Source organism: Rhea pennata, chromosome 17, assembly GCF_028389875.1.
Source record: "Rhea pennata isolate bPtePen1 chromosome 17, bPtePen1.pri, whole genome shotgun sequence".
Taxonomy (NCBI): Eukaryota; Metazoa; Chordata; class Aves; order Rheiformes; family Rheidae; genus Rhea; species Rhea pennata.
Window position 1 is genome coordinate 10630972 of NC_084679.1, and position 17450 is coordinate 10648421.

At 66.8% G+C, this 17450-nt stretch overlaps 1 protein-coding gene across 2 annotated transcripts; it reads right to left on the bottom strand.

Annotated features, from left to right (window-relative positions):
- Positions 1-1925: 1925 nt before the first annotated feature.
- On the bottom strand, positions 1926-16396 carry LOC134148231 (tRNA (32-2'-O)-methyltransferase regulator THADA-like). Of its 2 annotated transcripts, XM_062590130.1 has the most exons (31): positions 16285-16396; positions 16037-16214; positions 15610-15696; positions 15425-15452; positions 15076-15224; positions 14733-14855; positions 14424-14544; positions 13989-14140; positions 13360-13444; positions 12880-13016; positions 12130-12327; positions 10805-11501; positions 10563-10715; positions 10355-10464; positions 10011-10171; positions 9570-9736; positions 9083-9268; positions 8479-8624; positions 7519-7659; positions 7237-7341; positions 6859-7059; positions 6524-6674; positions 6191-6434; positions 5847-6080; positions 5553-5766; positions 5054-5260; positions 4500-4738; positions 4057-4239; positions 3447-3713; positions 2751-2956; positions 1926-2563 (listed from the first exon to the last, which is right to left on the bottom strand). In XM_062590130.1, the coding sequence occupies exons 1-31, from the start codon at positions 16386-16388 to the stop codon at positions 2292-2294; spliced, it is 5646 nt and encodes a 1881-aa protein (XP_062446114.1). In that variant the 5' UTR covers positions 16389-16396; the 3' UTR covers positions 1926-2291. The 2 variants fall into 2 exon arrangements, with proteins under 2 accessions (XP_062446114.1, XP_062446116.1); XM_062590132.1 differs by lacking the exons at positions 5553-5766; positions 5847-6080; positions 6191-6434; positions 6524-6674 and having other exon boundaries at positions 4057-4242.
- Between the last annotated feature and the right edge of the window lie 1054 nt (positions 16397-17450).

Consider the following 17450-nt stretch of genomic DNA (forward strand, 5'->3'; position numbering starts at 1 on the left):
CTGCCTGTGCTTCAGTTTCTGCCTGTTGCCTCTTGTCCTGTCACACGGGACAACTGGAAAGAGTTTGTCCCCATCCCCTTGACACCCTCCCTGCAGGGACTTACAGACATTGATACCCCCCCCCCCGGCTGCTCTCCCCCGGGCTGAGCGGGCCCGGCCCTTCCCGGGTGCAGGGGCTCCAGCCCCCCGACCGACCCTCGTGCTGCGCCGTTCCTGTCGCCGAGCTGCAGCACGTCCCCGGGGCAGGCCCGACCCGTGCGTCCCCCCGCCGCGGGGCAGCTCCCGGGGGGCTGCGTCCCCACCGAGCGCCCGGCTGCTTTCCGCCCCGGCGCCCGCAGCGGGCCGGGGGCCGCCGGAGGGAAACGGGCCCCCGCGGCGCCTCCGCCGGGGCCGAGGGGCTCCCGAGGAGACGGCGTTTCGTTCGGAGAGGTGCCCGCGGCCTCGGCGAGCTGGCAGCCGTCCCGGAGGGAGAACGCGGAGCCGCTGGCGCCCGCCGGGCAGCACGGGGGCTGGCGCTGCCGTCGTGCCGCTGCTCGCGGATCGGGTCGGGCGCGCGCCGCACCGGGGCTGGCGGAGCCGACGGCCGCGGCGACCGCCCCCCCCCCCCCGCCCCGCAGGCCCGCTGCCGGCTGTTGTGTTCTTGTACCGACCGCTCGGGGATCAGGATGTCCTTGTGGAGGCTGGACTCCTCCAGGATGAGGGATTTCTCCTCGGAGAACTTGATCCGCTTTGGCTTGGTCCTGGCTTGCTGCCCCTGCAGCAGGAGCGAACAGTCCCCGCGAGGGACCAGCTGCTGCTCCCGCTCGCCTCCCCCTGCCCGCGGCACGGGCAGAGCCCGCTCTGGACAGGCTGCTGACTGCGTTACGGATGGAGCGGGATGCGGATGGACCGTGAGCAGCATATGGATGAACCACGCCACGGACAGCCTGTACACAGATGGAGCGAGGTACAGATGGACTGCCGGGGCCAGACTGTTTTCAGTGGTGCCCAGCGACAGGACAAGACACAACGGGCACAAACTGAAACACAGGCAGTTCCACCTGAACATGGAGAAAAACCTCTGTCCTGTGAGGGTGACAGAGCATGGGAACAGGTCACCCAGAGAGGCTGTAGAGTCTCCTTCTCTGGAGGTAATCAAATCCCACCTGGAGGAGATCCTGTGCAACGTGCTTGAGCACGGCGGCTGGACTAGACGGTCTCTAGAGGTCGCTTCCAACCTCAACCCTCCTGTGATTCACACCACAGATGGAGCGGGTTATGGATGGACCGCGCTATGGATGGAGCAGGATGCGGATGGACCTGGCCATGGATGGAGCAGGGCACGGATGGAGTGGGGCACGGACAGACTGTGCCATGGATGCAGCGGGGCCTAGAGGCACCTGGCCACAGACAGAGGCCTGGCGGCCATGGGCGGGGGCAGAGCGGGGTCCCACCGCACTCACCTCGCCCCAGGGCCGGGGCCGGGGTTGGGGCGGCAGAGCGGCGGCCGTGGAGCGCAGCCCGGCCCGGCCCCTCGGGGCTGCGCCCAGGTGTGTGGGGCCTCCCGCGGCCTCCCGAGGCGGAGGCGAGCGCTGGGGCAGTGTGGGCGCCCCAGCGCCGTGCGGTAGCTTTGCGTCCTTCCCAGGGTGGGAGGGCAAATCATGGGTGCACCTGGGTGCCCTGGCTGTTGGGGCGGCTGCAGGCTTCTCTGGTATTTTAATCCCCACTGGGAGCTGCAGGCTGCTGTTAGCCTGTCCACCCACCACCACCTCCTGCTCTTCCTCCTCCTCCTCCTCCTCCCCAGGGTAAGGCTGCCTCCAGCTTGCCCAGGTGCTGCCGTTACCTGGGGCAGGCTGTGTGCTCCCAGCTCCACCACCGCCCACGGGATCCTCCCCAGCCTCTAACCTCCCTCCTGAACAGGAAAAGTAAAAGGCTTCAACACTGGGGATGTTCTTGGCCTCTTTATTCATAGTAAAAGCCCAGGCTGCAGCCCGTTCACCAGCCTTGCAAAGTGCCCTAAAACCTTGGTTAAAAAAAGGTGGTGAAAGCCCAACAGAAGCCATAAAGTCTGCACAGAGCAGAGCAGGCACAAGGGCTGAGTACCGTCCCCCCACCGGTGTTTGTCAGGATGGAGGCCTAGGAAAGAGCTGTACGAACCACCGAGGAACGGAGGCCGGCCGGCTGCCGTGGCGGTGCCAGCAGCAGAATGGGGTTCCCCTGAGTTACGCACCGAACCGGCAGGTCTGGCCGGCTGCTGGAGAGCAGAGCATCGCCTCGGCTGCGGGGCTCGGCGTGATGCCGCCCAGGAGCCGTCAGGCAGCCCCGGATGGAGGGCCTGGCTCCCTCAGCCCGTCACCCCAGCCCGGCCCGGGGGCCAGCCCGTGCCGAGCCAGCAGTCCCTGCACCAGCGCGAGCTCCTGCTGCAGCTCGTGGGCGCTGCAGCCCAGCCCCGGGGCGGTTGCGGTGCTCCCGTGCACAACTTCCAGTGCACGGACCAGGAGCTTGGCCCTGGCCAGCAGCACGGCCACGGCTGTGTGCAGCTTGGCGCAGCCCAGGGCCTTCATCCACCAGGGTCCAGCAGCCTCTGTGGAGAGAGCAGGCAAGAACGGGCATGAATGCAGTGGTGCTTCCTCCTCCAGGCACCCCTGGGGGCGAAGAGTCCACATATCCTATCTCAAGGGCTTCAGGCCACCCTGCTTCTCCCCACTGACTTGCCACCTGACCTTGCCTCTCGTGGGCCCCTGGGGAAGGGATGCAGTGTCCCACCCTACCTTGGCTCCACTGGTGTTTGCAGTACTGCAGGTCACGTAGGATGCTGGGGCCCGTGGCCTCCAGCCAGCAGAGAGCTGACTCGCGGAGTGGGCAGGAGACGGACGCCTTCTCAAGGAGCTGCAGCAGAAAGGGGAGCAGCAGCTGCGAGAGGACAGCTGGTTCCGCAAAAACATTGGGTTCATCCTCCTTATACAGGCTGCTGGCTCTGGAAGGGAAGCCAAACCACACATGGAGCTTCAGGCCATCTGATGCTGCCTGATGCCAGGGACCCATGTTGGCTGAGGCAGCACCACAGGGCCCTCTTCCTGACCCTGAGAAGGTGGTGGCTCTGCTCATTGCACTGAGTCAGTCCTGAGTGCGTGCAGCTTTCCCTGTTGCTCCCAGGATGAAAAGCCAGAGCTCTGCCCTGGAGACTGGCCTAAAAAGGCCAGGCGGGACATAGGATTTAGGGAACATAGATGACACTCCCTATTACACCTCAGCCCTTGAAGGTGCAAGGACAGTGCAAGGCTGGGAGCTAGTGGGAGCTTGCCCAGTGCAATGTGGACTTTGATTTGAGGGGACAGAGATGCTTTTGAAGCATTCATTGCATCCCCCCAGCAGGCACTTGCTGTTGGCTGGGTGAGAGGACCAAACATCACCACGCTCTGCGTGCATCCCTCCTTCATACCCATTTCAGAGGTCTGGCAACTCACTTGTTGGCCTTCAGCTCTTCCAAGATGCCCCTGAGATCCATGAGGGGAAGGTGCTGCAGCAATGAGCTAAAGGTCTCTGGGTGATCCCCAAACTTTTCCAGGAGGAGCTGCAGAAGGCCCAGGAGCCCTGTGTTGGCCTGCACGAAGATGTAACCATCTCGGACCTGCTCTCCTGGGACCCGGTGCACCAGACTGGCAAAGTTGGAGGCCTCATGCCGGACTTCCTGCTCCTCATCTTGCAGGAGGTGGATGCCCACATTTATCAGCCTGTAGGAAGGGAAACAAATTCCACTTTATAAGCAGCACAAGGTGCAATCCAGCATGCTCCCAGACTGTCCCAACACAGTGGCAAGGAGGACTGATTAAAATGCCACCCTCAAATCTTTTGCAGGATGTGAGCCTTTGGGTGTTTGTGACATTTAGGCAGGTGGGGCATTCTCTAACACCCTTCAATTTTTCCAAGGGCAAATGGCCTTTAAGAGAGTCAAGCAATTACCCATCAGTGCCCTGGGGCTGGGGTGTCTGCTGAGCAAGCACTGCTTGGAAACTGCACTGTGGGTGATGCTCCTGGGGGCCTGGGCCATTTAAATGTGCAGGTTCAGCTACCTACCGCAGGGCCACGGGGACAAGTGAAGGGCAGGCGGCTCCCTGGCAGCGCTGCACCACATCCACGCCAGCCAGCTGGAGAGATCTTGCTGCCGCCAGTCTCAGCACCTCCGAAGAAACACACTTGCTGCACTTCTCCAGTATCACGCACCATCGCTCAACCAGCAGCTGTGCTTCATCCCCAGACCTGCTGGGGGCCGGAGGAAGAGAGTGGGAGAGGCGACAGTGAGTTCAAGCCAGTTCCTCCAGGATCTCTGAGTGTGCAGAATGCCACTGGCTGCCCGGAGAGCGCCCGGAGGTCCAAGGCACAAAACCAGCTGTTTTATATTTTATAGGCCATGGAAGAAAAGCTATGCTGCAAGGGCCCAGCTCTGCATCCAGCAAGAACTAAGAAAAAGCTCCTCAGATAATTAGACCAAGCTGCCTCTGGAAGCAGCATGGACTCACCTGAGGGTGAGGAGCAGGCTAGTGGCATACAGGGCCTGGAACAGGAGGTCTGGGCCAGGCTCCTCAGTTTCCATCATAAGGAGCAGAATTTCCATACATGTTGATGAGGAACCCTGGAACTTAGAGGAAGCATCCTCGGACCAAGACGTGAGATTTCTGCAAAGATGCATCAAAGCTTCAAGGTATAATTTCAGGAACTCTTTGTTCCTTCTGTCTTGCAGCACTGACTGTAAGTTCTCCTGGTCAATAACGGGAAAGAAGATAGACAGTTGGTTAGTTCCCTGGGGAATCTGGGATCCTGATGGCCTTCAGAGAAGCTGTAGAAATGCTGCACATTAACCAGAGCAGAACTGGATGAACGCTCTGGACCTGGTGCATCCTCCCAGAGGGAGATAACGGGAGAAAGGAGCACTGGTGAATGTTGTGCTTTTTAATGAGCATCTAGGTAGCAAAAAGCTGGAGGTATCATTTCATCTACACCATACTGTGCATTAGGACCCATCAGCCCGAGAGCCTCCAGTTTTTGACTTTGTGACTTTTGGGCCTTGTCTTACCAGTAGCGTTATCCGGAGAGCCTTCTCCAGCGCGTCGCACTTTCCTCCCTCCTCTTTGATCACCCAGCTCAGGAGGGCGAACTGGACGTCGGCATTGGGCTCCTGGAGGAGCGAGCAAGCGGAGCTGATGCTCTCCTCGTCCGCCAGCCGGGCGGCCTCGCTGCACAGGAAGCAGGCGATGGTCTGGTGGAGGACGGCGGAGCCCACCTGGAAGAAAAGCAAGGCAGCTCTCCGAACGCCCCGCCTCGCAGGCAGGACGCGCGCTCCTGGGCACGGACCGCGCCGGACGCAGCGCCCCGCGGCCCGTGCCCCGCGCTAGCCGCACGTAACGACACAGCTGCGGTTTTCCCACTCCTCAGCAAGGGCGGTAAAGGCCAGCCGCCAGCTGAGCGACACCGGGGAGCCTTCTGCGGCGCCGGCGGAGCCCAGCCCAGGGGGGCGGACGGGAGCCGGGTCCCGCCGGCGCCGCGCCTCCCTCCCGCCCGGCGAGCCGCGGTACCTGGAGCGCGGCAGGGCCCGGCTCGCGGCTCCGCAGCTCGGCGGCGAGGGTGAGCCGGAGGCGCGCGGCGAAGCCGGGGCTGCAGGAGGCGGCGAGCGGGGCGAGCGCCTGGAGGAAGGCGGCGCGGACGAGCGGGCAGCGCTGGGCGGGGGTGAGCAGCCAGGCCCGGGCCTCCAGCCGCCGGGCCACGGGGCGCAGCGCCTCCGCCGCCGCCCTGCCGGGAAGGAGGCGCCCGCGGTCACGGCACGGCCGGGCGGCGGCGCGGCCCGACGGCGGCGGCGGCGGCGCACTCACCGGTCGTGGGCGTCGGGCTCCAGCAGCGCCCGCAGCTGCAGCAGGCGCCCGTGCAGGGCATTGTGCGAGCGCGCCCGGCCGGGCGCCGGGAGCTGCCGGGCCAGCCGCAGCAGCAGGCGGCGGCGCCGGGGCGGCGGGACCAGGGCCGCCAGCGCCTTGGCGGCCGTGGCCCGCACGGCGTACAGGGGGCTGGCCGCCAGGCGCAGCAGCGGCGCCACGAAGGGAGCGGAGGCGCTGCGGGGCGAGAGCGTGAGGCGCCGGCCGCCGCGCGGGGCCGAGCCGGGCTCCCGCGGCGCCCTCGGCCGCCCCCCTCCCGCCGCCCCTTCCCGGCCGCCCCCCGCTACCTGCCGGGATCGTCGGCGCCGGGCTGGAGCTGGGCCAGCAGCGTGAGGACGGGCTGGAGCGCGGGGCGCAGCGGGGGCCCCCCCGGCGCCGCCGCCGCCAGCTCGCCCAGCAGCAGGGCGCCCAGCCGCGGGTGCTGCCCGAGGAAGGCCTGCAGGCTCACGCCGTCCCCGTCGCCGTCGCCGTCCCCGCGGCGGCTCTCGGCGCGGCTCCGCTTCTGCCCCAGCAGCCGGGCCGCGAGGGCGCCTGCGGGGCGGCGGCAGCGGGGGACGGGCTCGGCGCTGCCCGCGGGGGCGCGAGGCGCCGGCCCGGCCCGCCGCCCCGGCCTTACTCACTGAAGAGCTGGATGGCGGCGTTCCTCACGGCCCAGCTCGGCGAGCCCAGGCCCCGCAGCGCCAGCGCCATCATGGGCGCCGCGTGCGGCAGCAGGGCGCTCCCCAGCCCGGCGCCGCGCACCAGCGCCTGCAGCGCGTGCAGGGCGCAGGCCTGCGGGCGAGGCGACGAGGCTCAGGCGCGGCCGGCACGGGCCGAGCCGCCGGGGGCCGCGGCTTCGCGGCCGCCCCCCGGCCTCCAGCTCGCGCGCGGCGGCGGGTGCCGCCGGCCGGCCGAGGCGCAGCTCGCCCCGTCCCCGCGCCGGCTGCGGCGCGCGCGAGCTCGCGGCCGCTCTCACCTGCGGCAGGTCGAGGGTCTGGTCCCAGTCGCGCGGCAGGGCGCTGGCGGCCAGGGCCAGCAGGGCCTCGATGCAGCGGGCCAGGAGCGGCCGGGCCGGGGCCGGCGCCTCCGCGCTGACGATGCAGAGGAAGAGCATGGGGAAGCCGGCGGCGCGGCGCGTTATCGAGCTGCTCCGGGGCCCGCTCAGCGCCTCCAGCCCCTGAGGAACGACCCGCGGCTGGGAACCCGCCGGGCTCGGAGCCCGCAGCCGCTCCGGAGCGGAGGCGACCGACCGCGCTGGACCTCCGCGTCCCGGCTGCCAGGCCGGCGCTCGCCCCCCGGCCCGAGGGGCGCAGAGCCACGCGGCGGGGCTCCCGGGGCACGGGACGAGCCGTACCTGGGCCAGCATGGCCGGCGGGATCGCCCGCAGCTCCGCCTCGGCGTGGTTCAGCAGAGCGGCGCAGAACTTGGTGAAGCCCACGCTGCAGCCCTCCACGGCGCCCTGGCACGGCGCGGCGCTCAGCACCGCCGTGTGCCCCCCGCTGCCGCCCGCCGCGGCCCCCACGAAAGCCCCTCTCGGCCGTGGGGAAGGGGGCGAGGAGACCTAACGGCGTGGGGATGGGGACTGGGCTCCGGAGCTCAGAGCGGCGCTTTCGGCCGTGCCTTGTGCCCACCTTACCCAGTGCCGGCACCGCAGCAGGATTTCCCGGAAGACCTCGGCTGCCGTCTGCAGGCTGGCGAGCGGCAGCGGGGACGCGGGTCCGGCGGGCGCCGGGGACAGCAGCAGCTCTGCCAGGCCTCCCAAGAGCAGCCCGATTTCCTGGGAGGAACCCAAAAGCTGGGGGAAAAGCTGGTCCCACTGGATCGACGGCCCCGGCCCCAGGCCATGCGCGCGGCAGGAGTGCAGCACGGTCGGTTCGGCGCCTGATGGGCTCCCTGGGCAGAACCGACGGGGCCCGATGGGGCAGAACCGGCGGGGCCCGATGGGACACGGCCCACCGAAGCTGCCACCGTGCAGCCTTGCTGCCCGCGGAGGCAGAGAGGATTCGCAGTGGCAGCCCTGCCCGGCCAGGGGGCCCCTGGTGAGGGCTGCCTTGCAAGGGTCTGCGGGCTGCTCCCCGTGTCCGAGCTCGCGGACTGACCGCTGGGCTTTGCGGTCCCTGGGAGGTCGGGGGCGTTTGCAGCCGCGGGGGCAGGAGCAGAGCCGCGTTACAGCAGGGAGGCCAGCCTGCGTGGTCATCGCTTGCTCCTGGGCACGGCTCAGCTGTGGCCATGCGATGCGCGGGGGCGGACGCCAGACCCTCTCCAACCCTCCTGAACGACCTCGCCAGCCCAGCCGGGCACCCGCAGCCGGGATCTATCAGCACTCATAAAACCAGCTGCGCTATGTAAGGGAATGGGGGGCGGTAGGGGCTCCTGCGAGAGGTGTTGGAGGTGAGGGGGCTGTTGTACCCCCTGCGGAGGGGAGAGGATGCTGCAGGTGGTCTGTGGACAACCCGGAGGAACGGGATGGGAATCTCCCTAGGGAGCGGGGTTGGGGACGCAGCTGTCCCAGCGGCGGTCGTGGGCACGCCACGCCGGGCCGCCCCCCCCGCTGCTGGGGACGTGCCTCCCCCTGGGCCCCGCGGCATGCTCGTACCTTCACGGACACCCAGCAGCAGGTCAGGATCAGGCTGTGCTCCTCCGACAGCAGGACCGAGTCGTCCTCCCGCTGCCCCTGGCCTTTCCCCAGCATGATGAGGGAGCCGATCGCGTTCCCCATGTCCGCAAACGACGGGGCAGTGGCTGCAAAGCAGAGAAACTGGCCTGACGGACATCGTTGCTGCAGAGCTGGGCCGGGCAGAGCCTGCGGGGAGCGTGGGGCCGGGGGAGGGGGCCGTGGCAGCACGGGGGGCCGGGGCACAAGGCCTGCCGTGTCCCGTGCAGCGTGCGAGCACGTGGCAGAGGTCTTCCCCTCTTGCGATGTGGCTAGCAGCAGAACAGCAGTCACGTTAGGCAGCTCTGCCCTCCCCAAGCCACTGCTGGAAGGATGCCACCCGCCGCTGCTCTGCCAGCTGCTTTGATTTCACAAGCAGCCTGCTCCTTTCCAAAGGCAATAGTTTCTACCTCTATTTCTGTTCTCAGGCATAGTTGAGAAAGGGACCTGAAAACGGACACTAGCTGCCTGGCTACCGGGGTCTCCAGGGCCGGAGCTGGGTGGGCGACTGGGGCTGGCTGGGGCTCCCCTTCGGGGATGTACTCACCTTGCTGGTCGCTGCTGGGGCCCTGCCCACTCTGCAGAGCACCCAGGAGGAAGGAGGTGATGTCCCTTGCCGTGGCCACGAGGCTGGTGAGGAACTCCTGCCAGCTCTGCGCCCACTCTGCCGCCCGCATGGAGACGGCCACCTCCGGCACTTGCAGCAGGCACCTCCGCAGGGCTGCGATCACTCCTGGGCAAACACCACGCTGTGGTTACAGTGGTGCTGGCAGCGACCCCAGCTCGTCCACCCTGACACCCCCTGCTGACGAGGCTCGCCAAAATGGGTAGGGCGGAAACGGGGTCCTTAGGTCAAGGGCAGGCTGGTGGGCAGCCAGAAACCGTAGAGGGAAACTGAGGCTGGGCCACAGCATCAGTACTGACTTGCAGCCTCAAGCTGCCTGTATGATGCCCATTTGCTCCAAACTCCGTGGGAAGAAGAAACTTGCTGTGGGAGTCGCTTGCTCCTCTTGCAGGGCTGGGGACGTACATACCATGCATCGGCTTAGTGGCTGCTGCCTGCAGCAAGTCCTGGCGCGCCGCAGCGTACTGGGCCTGCAGCACCCGGAGAAGGTGCTGAGCAAAGCACAGCCCGCGGGGCTGCGGTGTCGGGGCCGCTCCAGCCTCCAGGGACAGGCTCCTCAGGGTGCTGCTGTCTGACCTGAAGGAAGAGGCGAATGCTGACCTTGCTGCAAGCAGGAGGGACTTTCCTGCTTGGTGTGTGCTGGGATGAGCCTTCCTCCCGTGGCTTGGGACCGGCACCCCAACCCACCACCAGCCAGCGCCGCTAAAGGCTATTTCAAACCCAAACCGCCACCAGCTGCGGTCAGCCCAGGGGTGTCGACGTGCAGCCTCTGAGGGACCAGCACTGCTGACCCGCTCCTGGGGGCCCGAGGGCTGCCGAGCCCCGGGGAGGAGGGCCCGCAAGGTCGTACTTCTGCAGGATCGTCTCCATCAGCACGGCTCCAGCTTCAGCCTCCTGCACTCGGGGGCTGCTCAGGGCTTCCTGGGCGAGCTGGAACAGAGCCAGGGCCACAGGCTCGGGTAACGGCGCCGGGAAGTAGCGAACAAGCAGCTCCGAGGCCAAATCCCTGATCTGCCAAGACAGCGGAGCATAACGGAGAGCGTTTGCTTGAGCAGAGGCAGGTGCTGGTGGCATGAGCGTGGCCATCAGGGAGATGCCCTGGCTGTTCTCCTGGATGGCCCTTCACAGCCTTCGGCTGCCCGTTCCCAGCGGGGGCCGTGGGACAGGGACGTGGCAGGCCCACGGGACGCTCACCTCATTGGTGCTGTCCTGCAAGCAGCTCAGCAGCGCCAGCAGATTGGGCTGTGAGAAGAAGTCCCAGCAGCCTTGGTGCCTGGCGTAGCTCAGCAGCACGGCCATGGTCTCTGCGGGGACACGGAGGTGGTGGCCGAGGTCCAGCCTTGAACGGGGCGCAGCAGAAAGTGGCCGAGCGCGATGCATCGGGCTCGTGGCCCCTACTCACTCGGCGGCTGCCCCTTCCTGCGCTCGGGGCTCCAGGTGTCCGTGCAGGTCTCCAAAACCACTGCCAGGAGGAGCAGGGCCGTCTTCTTCCTCTGGTAGTTGGAGCCCGGGGTGAGCGAGGAGACGCTGAGCTGCAGCAGCCACTCCACGAAGCCTGCGGGGAGCGAGCACGGGGGGGACCGCGTTACGGAGCCGGCACGTGCGTGCAAAGCCGCCGGAGAGGTGCCGGGGCAGCCGCCTCACTGACTGCCTGGGCAAGCGGCTCGGCTCCGGCGCCCGGCTCGGCGCCCCTCGGCGCCCTCCCTCGCAGCCGGGCCAGCGAGCTGTCCCGCAGCCGGACCAGCGCCTTCTTCACCGCCGCCTGCAGCAGCTGCCGAAACGCCGAGGAGTCGCCGTTGAGGTTGAGGGGCAGAAACTCCCGCAGCAGCCGGACCTCGGTGCCCGACAGGGCCCGGCTGGTGCTGGGGCTGCAGCAGAGGAGCTCCAGGGCCGCCAGGCGCACGCCCTCCTCGCCGGCGTGCAGGCAGCGCGACAGGCGCTCCCGCGTCTCGCCCTCCGCCGCCAGCGTCCCCGTGATGCTCTTGTGCGCTCTGAGCAGCGCCACCCACGCCCGGAGCGCGGCTGCGTCCCGGCCCCCAAACTCGGCGGCCAGCGGCGCGTAGGAGGCCGGGAGGAGGCGCAGGGTCCAGGGCAGGAGGTGGTTGGCGGCGTTGCTCTGCAGGATGGGCACGGGGGAGCGGAGGGCCTGCGAGAGCAGCGGCAGCCAGTGCAGCGCCCAGCGCTCGGCCAGCGCCTCCTCGGGGCCCCGCGGCCCCCGCAGCCACTCGGTGCGCTGCTGCTGCACCACGGCCTTGTACACCTCGGCGGCGGCCGGGCACAGGCGGTTGGTGGCCAGGCAGCTCAGGAGGTGCTGCGGCAGGTCCCGGTAGGCATCCAGCACCTGCGAGGAAAGCCAAATGTCGCTGCACGGGACGCTCGACGTGTGGCCTGCGCACAGCCTCCCCTTGTCTCGCCACCGGACTGAACGCTGTGTACGGCACAGGACACACCTGGATCCGGACAGCACTTTCTGGCTACCCAGTGGCACTGAGCAACTGCTGGTACCCCAAGAGCCACAGCTTTTAGCCAGCTCTGGCCAGATTTTGGGGGGCATCAAGTGACAGAGAGCTCTGCTCCCAGCTGGCAATCCCCTAGGACACAGCTGGTGGCATCTCCTGGGTCTCTCCCTGGGGCCGTGAATGCTTTTTCATGGCGAAGCCCAGGAAGATGTTCCTGAGAGCACCAGGCTGGTGCCTGCAGGCCCCGAGAGCAGCAGGCTTGCTGGAGGCTGCCAGCAGAGAGAGAGGATCCCGCAGTCCCGGGAACGCAGCCGAGAGCTAACGGGCCCCGTCTCCGAGGGTGCCAGTGGTGCATGCTGTGGCACCCCCAGCTCATGTCCCACCCTGTGGCTCAGGCTGCCGGATGCTGTGTCACCCACTAGCAGCGCACGTACGTCAGCCCTCCCCGGCTTGGCTAGCAGCTCTTGCTGGCCCAAACTGCCTCTCCTGCTCCTGCCTGGGCTTCCCTACCTGCTCACTGCCCACGTAGGGGACGATGGCACACAGAGGCACGTATCTGGCTTTGGCTTGCCACGGCATTGAGATGACCCTCTGCAGCATCTGCCTGTAGAGAGGCCTCTCCTGATCTTCGAAGTGCCTGCACTCGAGACAGTAGATCTCCAGGAGCAGCCGAAAGGAGCTGTGGATAAACTCGGACACCCCTTCCACCTGGCGGGGGGAAGGACGGCAGCTGGGAGGTTAGAGTTTGTTCCCTCGCCTGCCTCGGTGCTTTAGGAAAGCTGCTCTGCCTTTCTGTGGCAACCAGTGCTTTGGCTGGGTAGCCACAGGTTAAGGAGCTGGGCATCTCTTCATCCACCAGCGGGGATGGCAGGAGGCGAGTGAAGCTGTAACCAGCACATGGCCTTCACTCGGCTGGGACTGCACCCCTGGGTGCTGCGCGGGGAGGTCAAAGCACTGCAACACAGCCCTGCGGAGGCTGTGTGTGGTGAGCGCCCAGTCCTCAGCAGTGCGGGTGCCCCTCTCCTGCAGGCCCAGGGCAGCCACAGCCAGCTTGCGGGCAAGGAGGGCACAGCTCTCCCTCCTGCCCGCAGCTCCAGGAGCACCCAACAAGAGTGAGGTGCTGGCCAGGAGACAGATGGAGCTCCAACAGGTGAGGCTGTGATACGCAAAACCCGTAAGCAGGAACAGAGGCCGAGCTGGGCAGAGAAAGAATTGCTTCTGGTTGCAGGGGCCCTGGGGTTTGGCTCTACCTGACCTTACCGGGGTCTCGGCATTGCTCCACACCAGCTGGGTGAGCTGGCCAAGGAGGTCAGAGTCCTCAGCCAGGATGCGGCTCCCCTTCAAGCACCAGATCTCAGGCAGGCATTCCTGGAGGCGTTGCAGCCAGAGCGAGAAAACTGGAAGCAGAGAGTGGCCTAATGCAGTGGTGAGCCCGAGAGCCTCGTGTGCACCACGGCCCAGCGCGAGTCGTTTGGGGGGACTAAGGGAACCTGCGCACAAAGCGGGCAGTTTCTCCACCAGCCCATGCAGATGTGCAAAAGTAGGTGTGAGCTAGAGTTAAATGGGCTGAAGCAGATGTTAACAGCAGTTTCCAAACCTGTTGTCCAGATTCAGAAGAGAATTTTCCCCCGAGAAGATCAAATGCGCTGACAGCTCCGTGGTGGCTGCTGCGGTGCCTCACGAGGGTAGTGAATTGCCTAAACTCCCCCGCCCTACTGTGAGGGGGTCGTAGTCTCTTACCTTGGAAGCAGTAGTACTGGCAGTCCTTCTGCTCTTTGCAAAGGGTGCACACAGCAGGAAAGAGCACATCCAGCAGCAAGCAAGCCTGCGGGAACACGGCCGCGTTAGGGAGCAGGCAGACGGGGGCTTTCCAGGGCAAGGAAACCACTCCATGACACGGGGTGAAGCCTGCTGTGCGTTTCTCTGCTGCTACAGCAGCTTATAGCTACCTTTAACTCCCCCTTTGAAAGTCCTTGACTCTTAAGTCTACGCCAGCAGAGCTGGGGGCAGTCTGCGTCCAGGGGTAGCCCGGGGTTTATGCTCTACGAGCGGGGGGCTCACCCCACGGCTGCCGCTCTGCTTGCGCAGGGCCGCTTTCGGCATCGCCTGATTTCTCAGCTCCTCAGGAGAGGGCAATCGCTGCTCAGGTACCTTTAGCGGACAGCACGCTCCGGCCCGGCGCGTTGTGCGCGGAGAAGGCAGCACGCTCCGTGTGACGCCGCCAGCTGCCAGTGCGGACTGGCGCAGCCTGGCTACGCTGGCAGAGATGTTACCTGCCGGTATCCAAAACCCTCACCGGTGGCTGCCAAAGTGACACCCCACGCAAAAGGCTCTCTAAATCTCTGGCTGTTGAGCCTGAGCGCTCCTACCTGGTGGGTGAAGCTCTCCAGCTGGCAGCTGAGGATGTCCGTCTTGCAGCAGGTCAGCAAGCCTCTGGTCAGCACCAGCCTCTCCAGCCCGTCTGGCTCCAGGATGGAGGTGGCCTCCACCGTCAGCTCGCCAAACCTCAGCTCCTCAACACCTAGGGGGAAATGGCTGTGTTAGATGGGAGAAAGACTTGCACCAAACCCAAATACTTATCCAAGAGCAAACTCCCCTTGCTTGTCTGGCTAGTCCCTGAGCCACCGCTGGAGAAGGCTGGTGGCTGTAGGATCTCCGGGGCCCGGAGAGTGGGACACTGTGGCGTGGTGTCGTTTGGACTGCTGCTGAGCTGCGTCAGCCTCTGTCTCCTCGCACCCCAACATGCCTGGCCCCTGCTGTCCCCCTGGTAAGAGGCCGTGCCCAGCTCGGGCACGGGCACGCACCTTGGTCGGCGAGCCGGCAGAGCGCCCGCGCGGCGCTGGCCCCGCGCGCGGGCCGCGGGGCCGTGTTCACCAGCATGCTCAGCGCAGTGCCCGCCAGCAGGCGCGTGTCCTTGTTCGGGGCCTGGGCGCGCGGGGGAGGCAAGGGCGCAGCTGAAAACGCCGTCTAAGAAACAGAGCCCCTCTCCACGGCCGCGCAGCCCCCGGGGGCGACGGCGCGGGGTCCCTCGGACCGTTTCTGCAGTGAACGGCGGCACTCTGCCCCCCGGGGCGGGCGGGCACTGCCCCGCGGCGCCGCGGGCTCGGCCGCACCTGGCCCGTGACGACCTGCAGCAGCAGTCCCAGGACGCTCCGCAGCGTCTCGCTCCTCTCCGCCTCGCTCCACGCCAGCGGGGCCACGTCCCTGGGCAGCGCCTGGAAGAGCTGCAGGCAGGCCTGGAGCGGAGGGAATGCGGACCGCGGGGAGGGCTTTAAGCATCCCTCACGTCGGGGAAAGAAAAAAACCCTGGTTGCTCCTTGTGGGCCCCTCGGGGACGGGAGAGCCCTCGGAAGCAGATTATATGCTGGTTCACTCGGGAGGACCCTTGGGCGGGGGTCCTGGCGGATGCCCGTCCTCGCCAGGGGCAGATCCCCCCCATCCCGTGCCGGCTCTTACCTTGACGGCCAGGTAGCCCCAGCGGCCGGCCCCGGCCGGGGGGCTCCGCAGCACCCAGGCCAAGGTCGCGGCCAGGCGCCGCAGCAGCGGGGCCAGGTTCTGCCTCCAGTGGAGCCGTCCCAGGCTGCTCTCCTCGATGAACATGCACACTGCGGGCGAGGCGAGAGCCTCGGCGCCCGCCCCGCGCCCCGGCCCGCCCCGCTCCGGGCTGCCCGGCGGGCGCTGCTGCTGGTCTGGCTTCCAGCCGACCCAGGGGACCCGGCGGGCACATCCCCGTGCGCGGCGGCGGAGGGGGCCGCGGGCACCGCGGGGGCCGGGAGAAGCTCCCGGCGGAGCAGGACGGACTGACCTGACTGCAGGTCCCCCGGCGGCAGCACCTGCGAGGCCGAAGGACGGAGGCCCTGAGCGCCCGGTGCCCACCGGGGTGACGGGGCTGCCTGCCCGGCGGCCTCGCTCCGGCCGGGGCACCGCGCTGCAGCCGCCGGCCCCGACGCGCCGCGGCGCCCGCGCCCTGCCCTGCGCGCCCGCTCTCACCTCCGCGCGCCCCAGCAGCCCGTCCAGCAGCGCGGCCAGCTCGCGGGACAGCAGCGCCTCCCGGCCCGCCGCCAGCGCGGCGACCATCTGCCCGGGGGGGGGGAAACGCACCGCCGGTCGGTCGCACGCTCCAGGGCCCCGGAGAAACCGCAGCCGCGCTGCGCTCCGAGCCGCCTGGCTGCCGCGCGCCCCGTCCCCGAGGCTTCCGCTCGCAGGGATGCGCGAGAGCATCGCTGCAGCGCGAGAAGGGAGACGGGGCAGGGAGGCGCCGGAAAAGCCGGGGGCTTGCCAGGCTGCGACCCCGGAGATTTCTTATAACTGCCTGGATGGACCCGGGGACGGCCCGGCTCCATCCACAGCCCAGCCCCCCGGCGTCGGGGCCCCCAGCCCGGCGTCCCCCCCCGGCGCGGCCGGCCGCGCCACGGACCTGCTCGAGTTTCTGGAAGGCGCTGGAGCTGCCGGTCGCCTCCGCCTGGAAAGCCAGGAGGCAGCGGAGCAGGGGCCGGGCGGCCGCGTCGCCCAGCGGCCCCAGCCCCTCGCTCGCCGCCCGCGCGAGCTCCAGAGCCTCCTCCAGGCTTCTGTCCCTGCACCTCTTGGCTGAACTCCTGCAGCGGGGGACGGGCGGTGGGCCGGGGGTCCGGGCGGCCGCCCGCGCCCCGCCAGGCGCCGCCTTACCCCGCAAAGCGCCGCAGGCTCTGCACGCAGGAGAGCGCGGCCGGGCAGAGGCCGCCCGGCCCGTAGAAAGCGGCGCAGGCCTGCGCCTCCCGCTCTGCGCCCATGGCAGCCGCCGGCTGCGCGCCGCCGATCATAGAGTCCAGAAAGGCTCTGTGCAAACTCAGCAGCCCCCTCTAGTGCTGCCGGGACCCGGTGGGCCGCGTCCCGCCGCGTCCTGGCGCGTCCCGCCGCGTCCCGCCGTCGTGGGCGCAGGCGGGCCGGCGGGGCCACGGTCTGGGCGACGTGTCCCCGCGGAGCCCGGGCAGCTCCCGGCGCCGCCGCCCCTGTCCCAGCCTAAGTCCAAATCTAGCTGCTCTGCCCTCACTGCTACCGCCACGAACGAGCAAAACACCCCTGGATCTACCCTGAGCGACTCAGAGCAATGTCTGAGGACGTTCGCGTCTCCCACTCTGGCTCCTCCACTGCCCCGAACATCGTGGCCACTTTACATCTGCCGAAGAGTGGGGAAAGCGCTGCCGACTCGCAGCTGCCCGCGGGCCGCGTGTCCGGGCACGGGGCAAGCCGCGGGAGGCGCCGTGCGGTCCGGGGTCTTGGAGGCCCCTGTTCCATCCCCCTGGTGCGGCCTGCAGAAGGGAGGGGAAGGGGAGGAAGAGGGGGATTTTCTCTAGTCTCACCATAGGAAGGATTTTCAAACCCTATAAATTCACTTTTGACAAGCAAACGGCTAAAGCAGATTAACCTTTTTGCTAATCCTCTATAATGGCTTTGGAATCTCCTTAACCAATAAGAAAATGATAAGAGCCTGTTTCTTTGCTTTTTATCTATATCTATATTGTCCTCCCTTGTCTGCATTTTTTTCTTGTTTTATTTTCCTTTCCTTTTCTAATATGAAATAGCGATGCTATCTCCTGGAGGCTCAGTAAACAGAACATCAATAATCCCTTTCCTTTATTCCTCTCCGGTAACAGGGTGCAGAGAAGTGTCTGCTGATCGGGATTTGATTACCAGCAGCTATCAAAAGTCTCTTTGTAAGATCTGGGTCCTAAATCCCGTAATTCTTTGATAAAAGAAGTATTACCAGTCCATTTTCTGAAGTGAAAGGTATGGGAGAAATGAAAGAAAGCAATCAGCGGAGATACTAATAGGCTAAGTGCATGTGTGCTGGG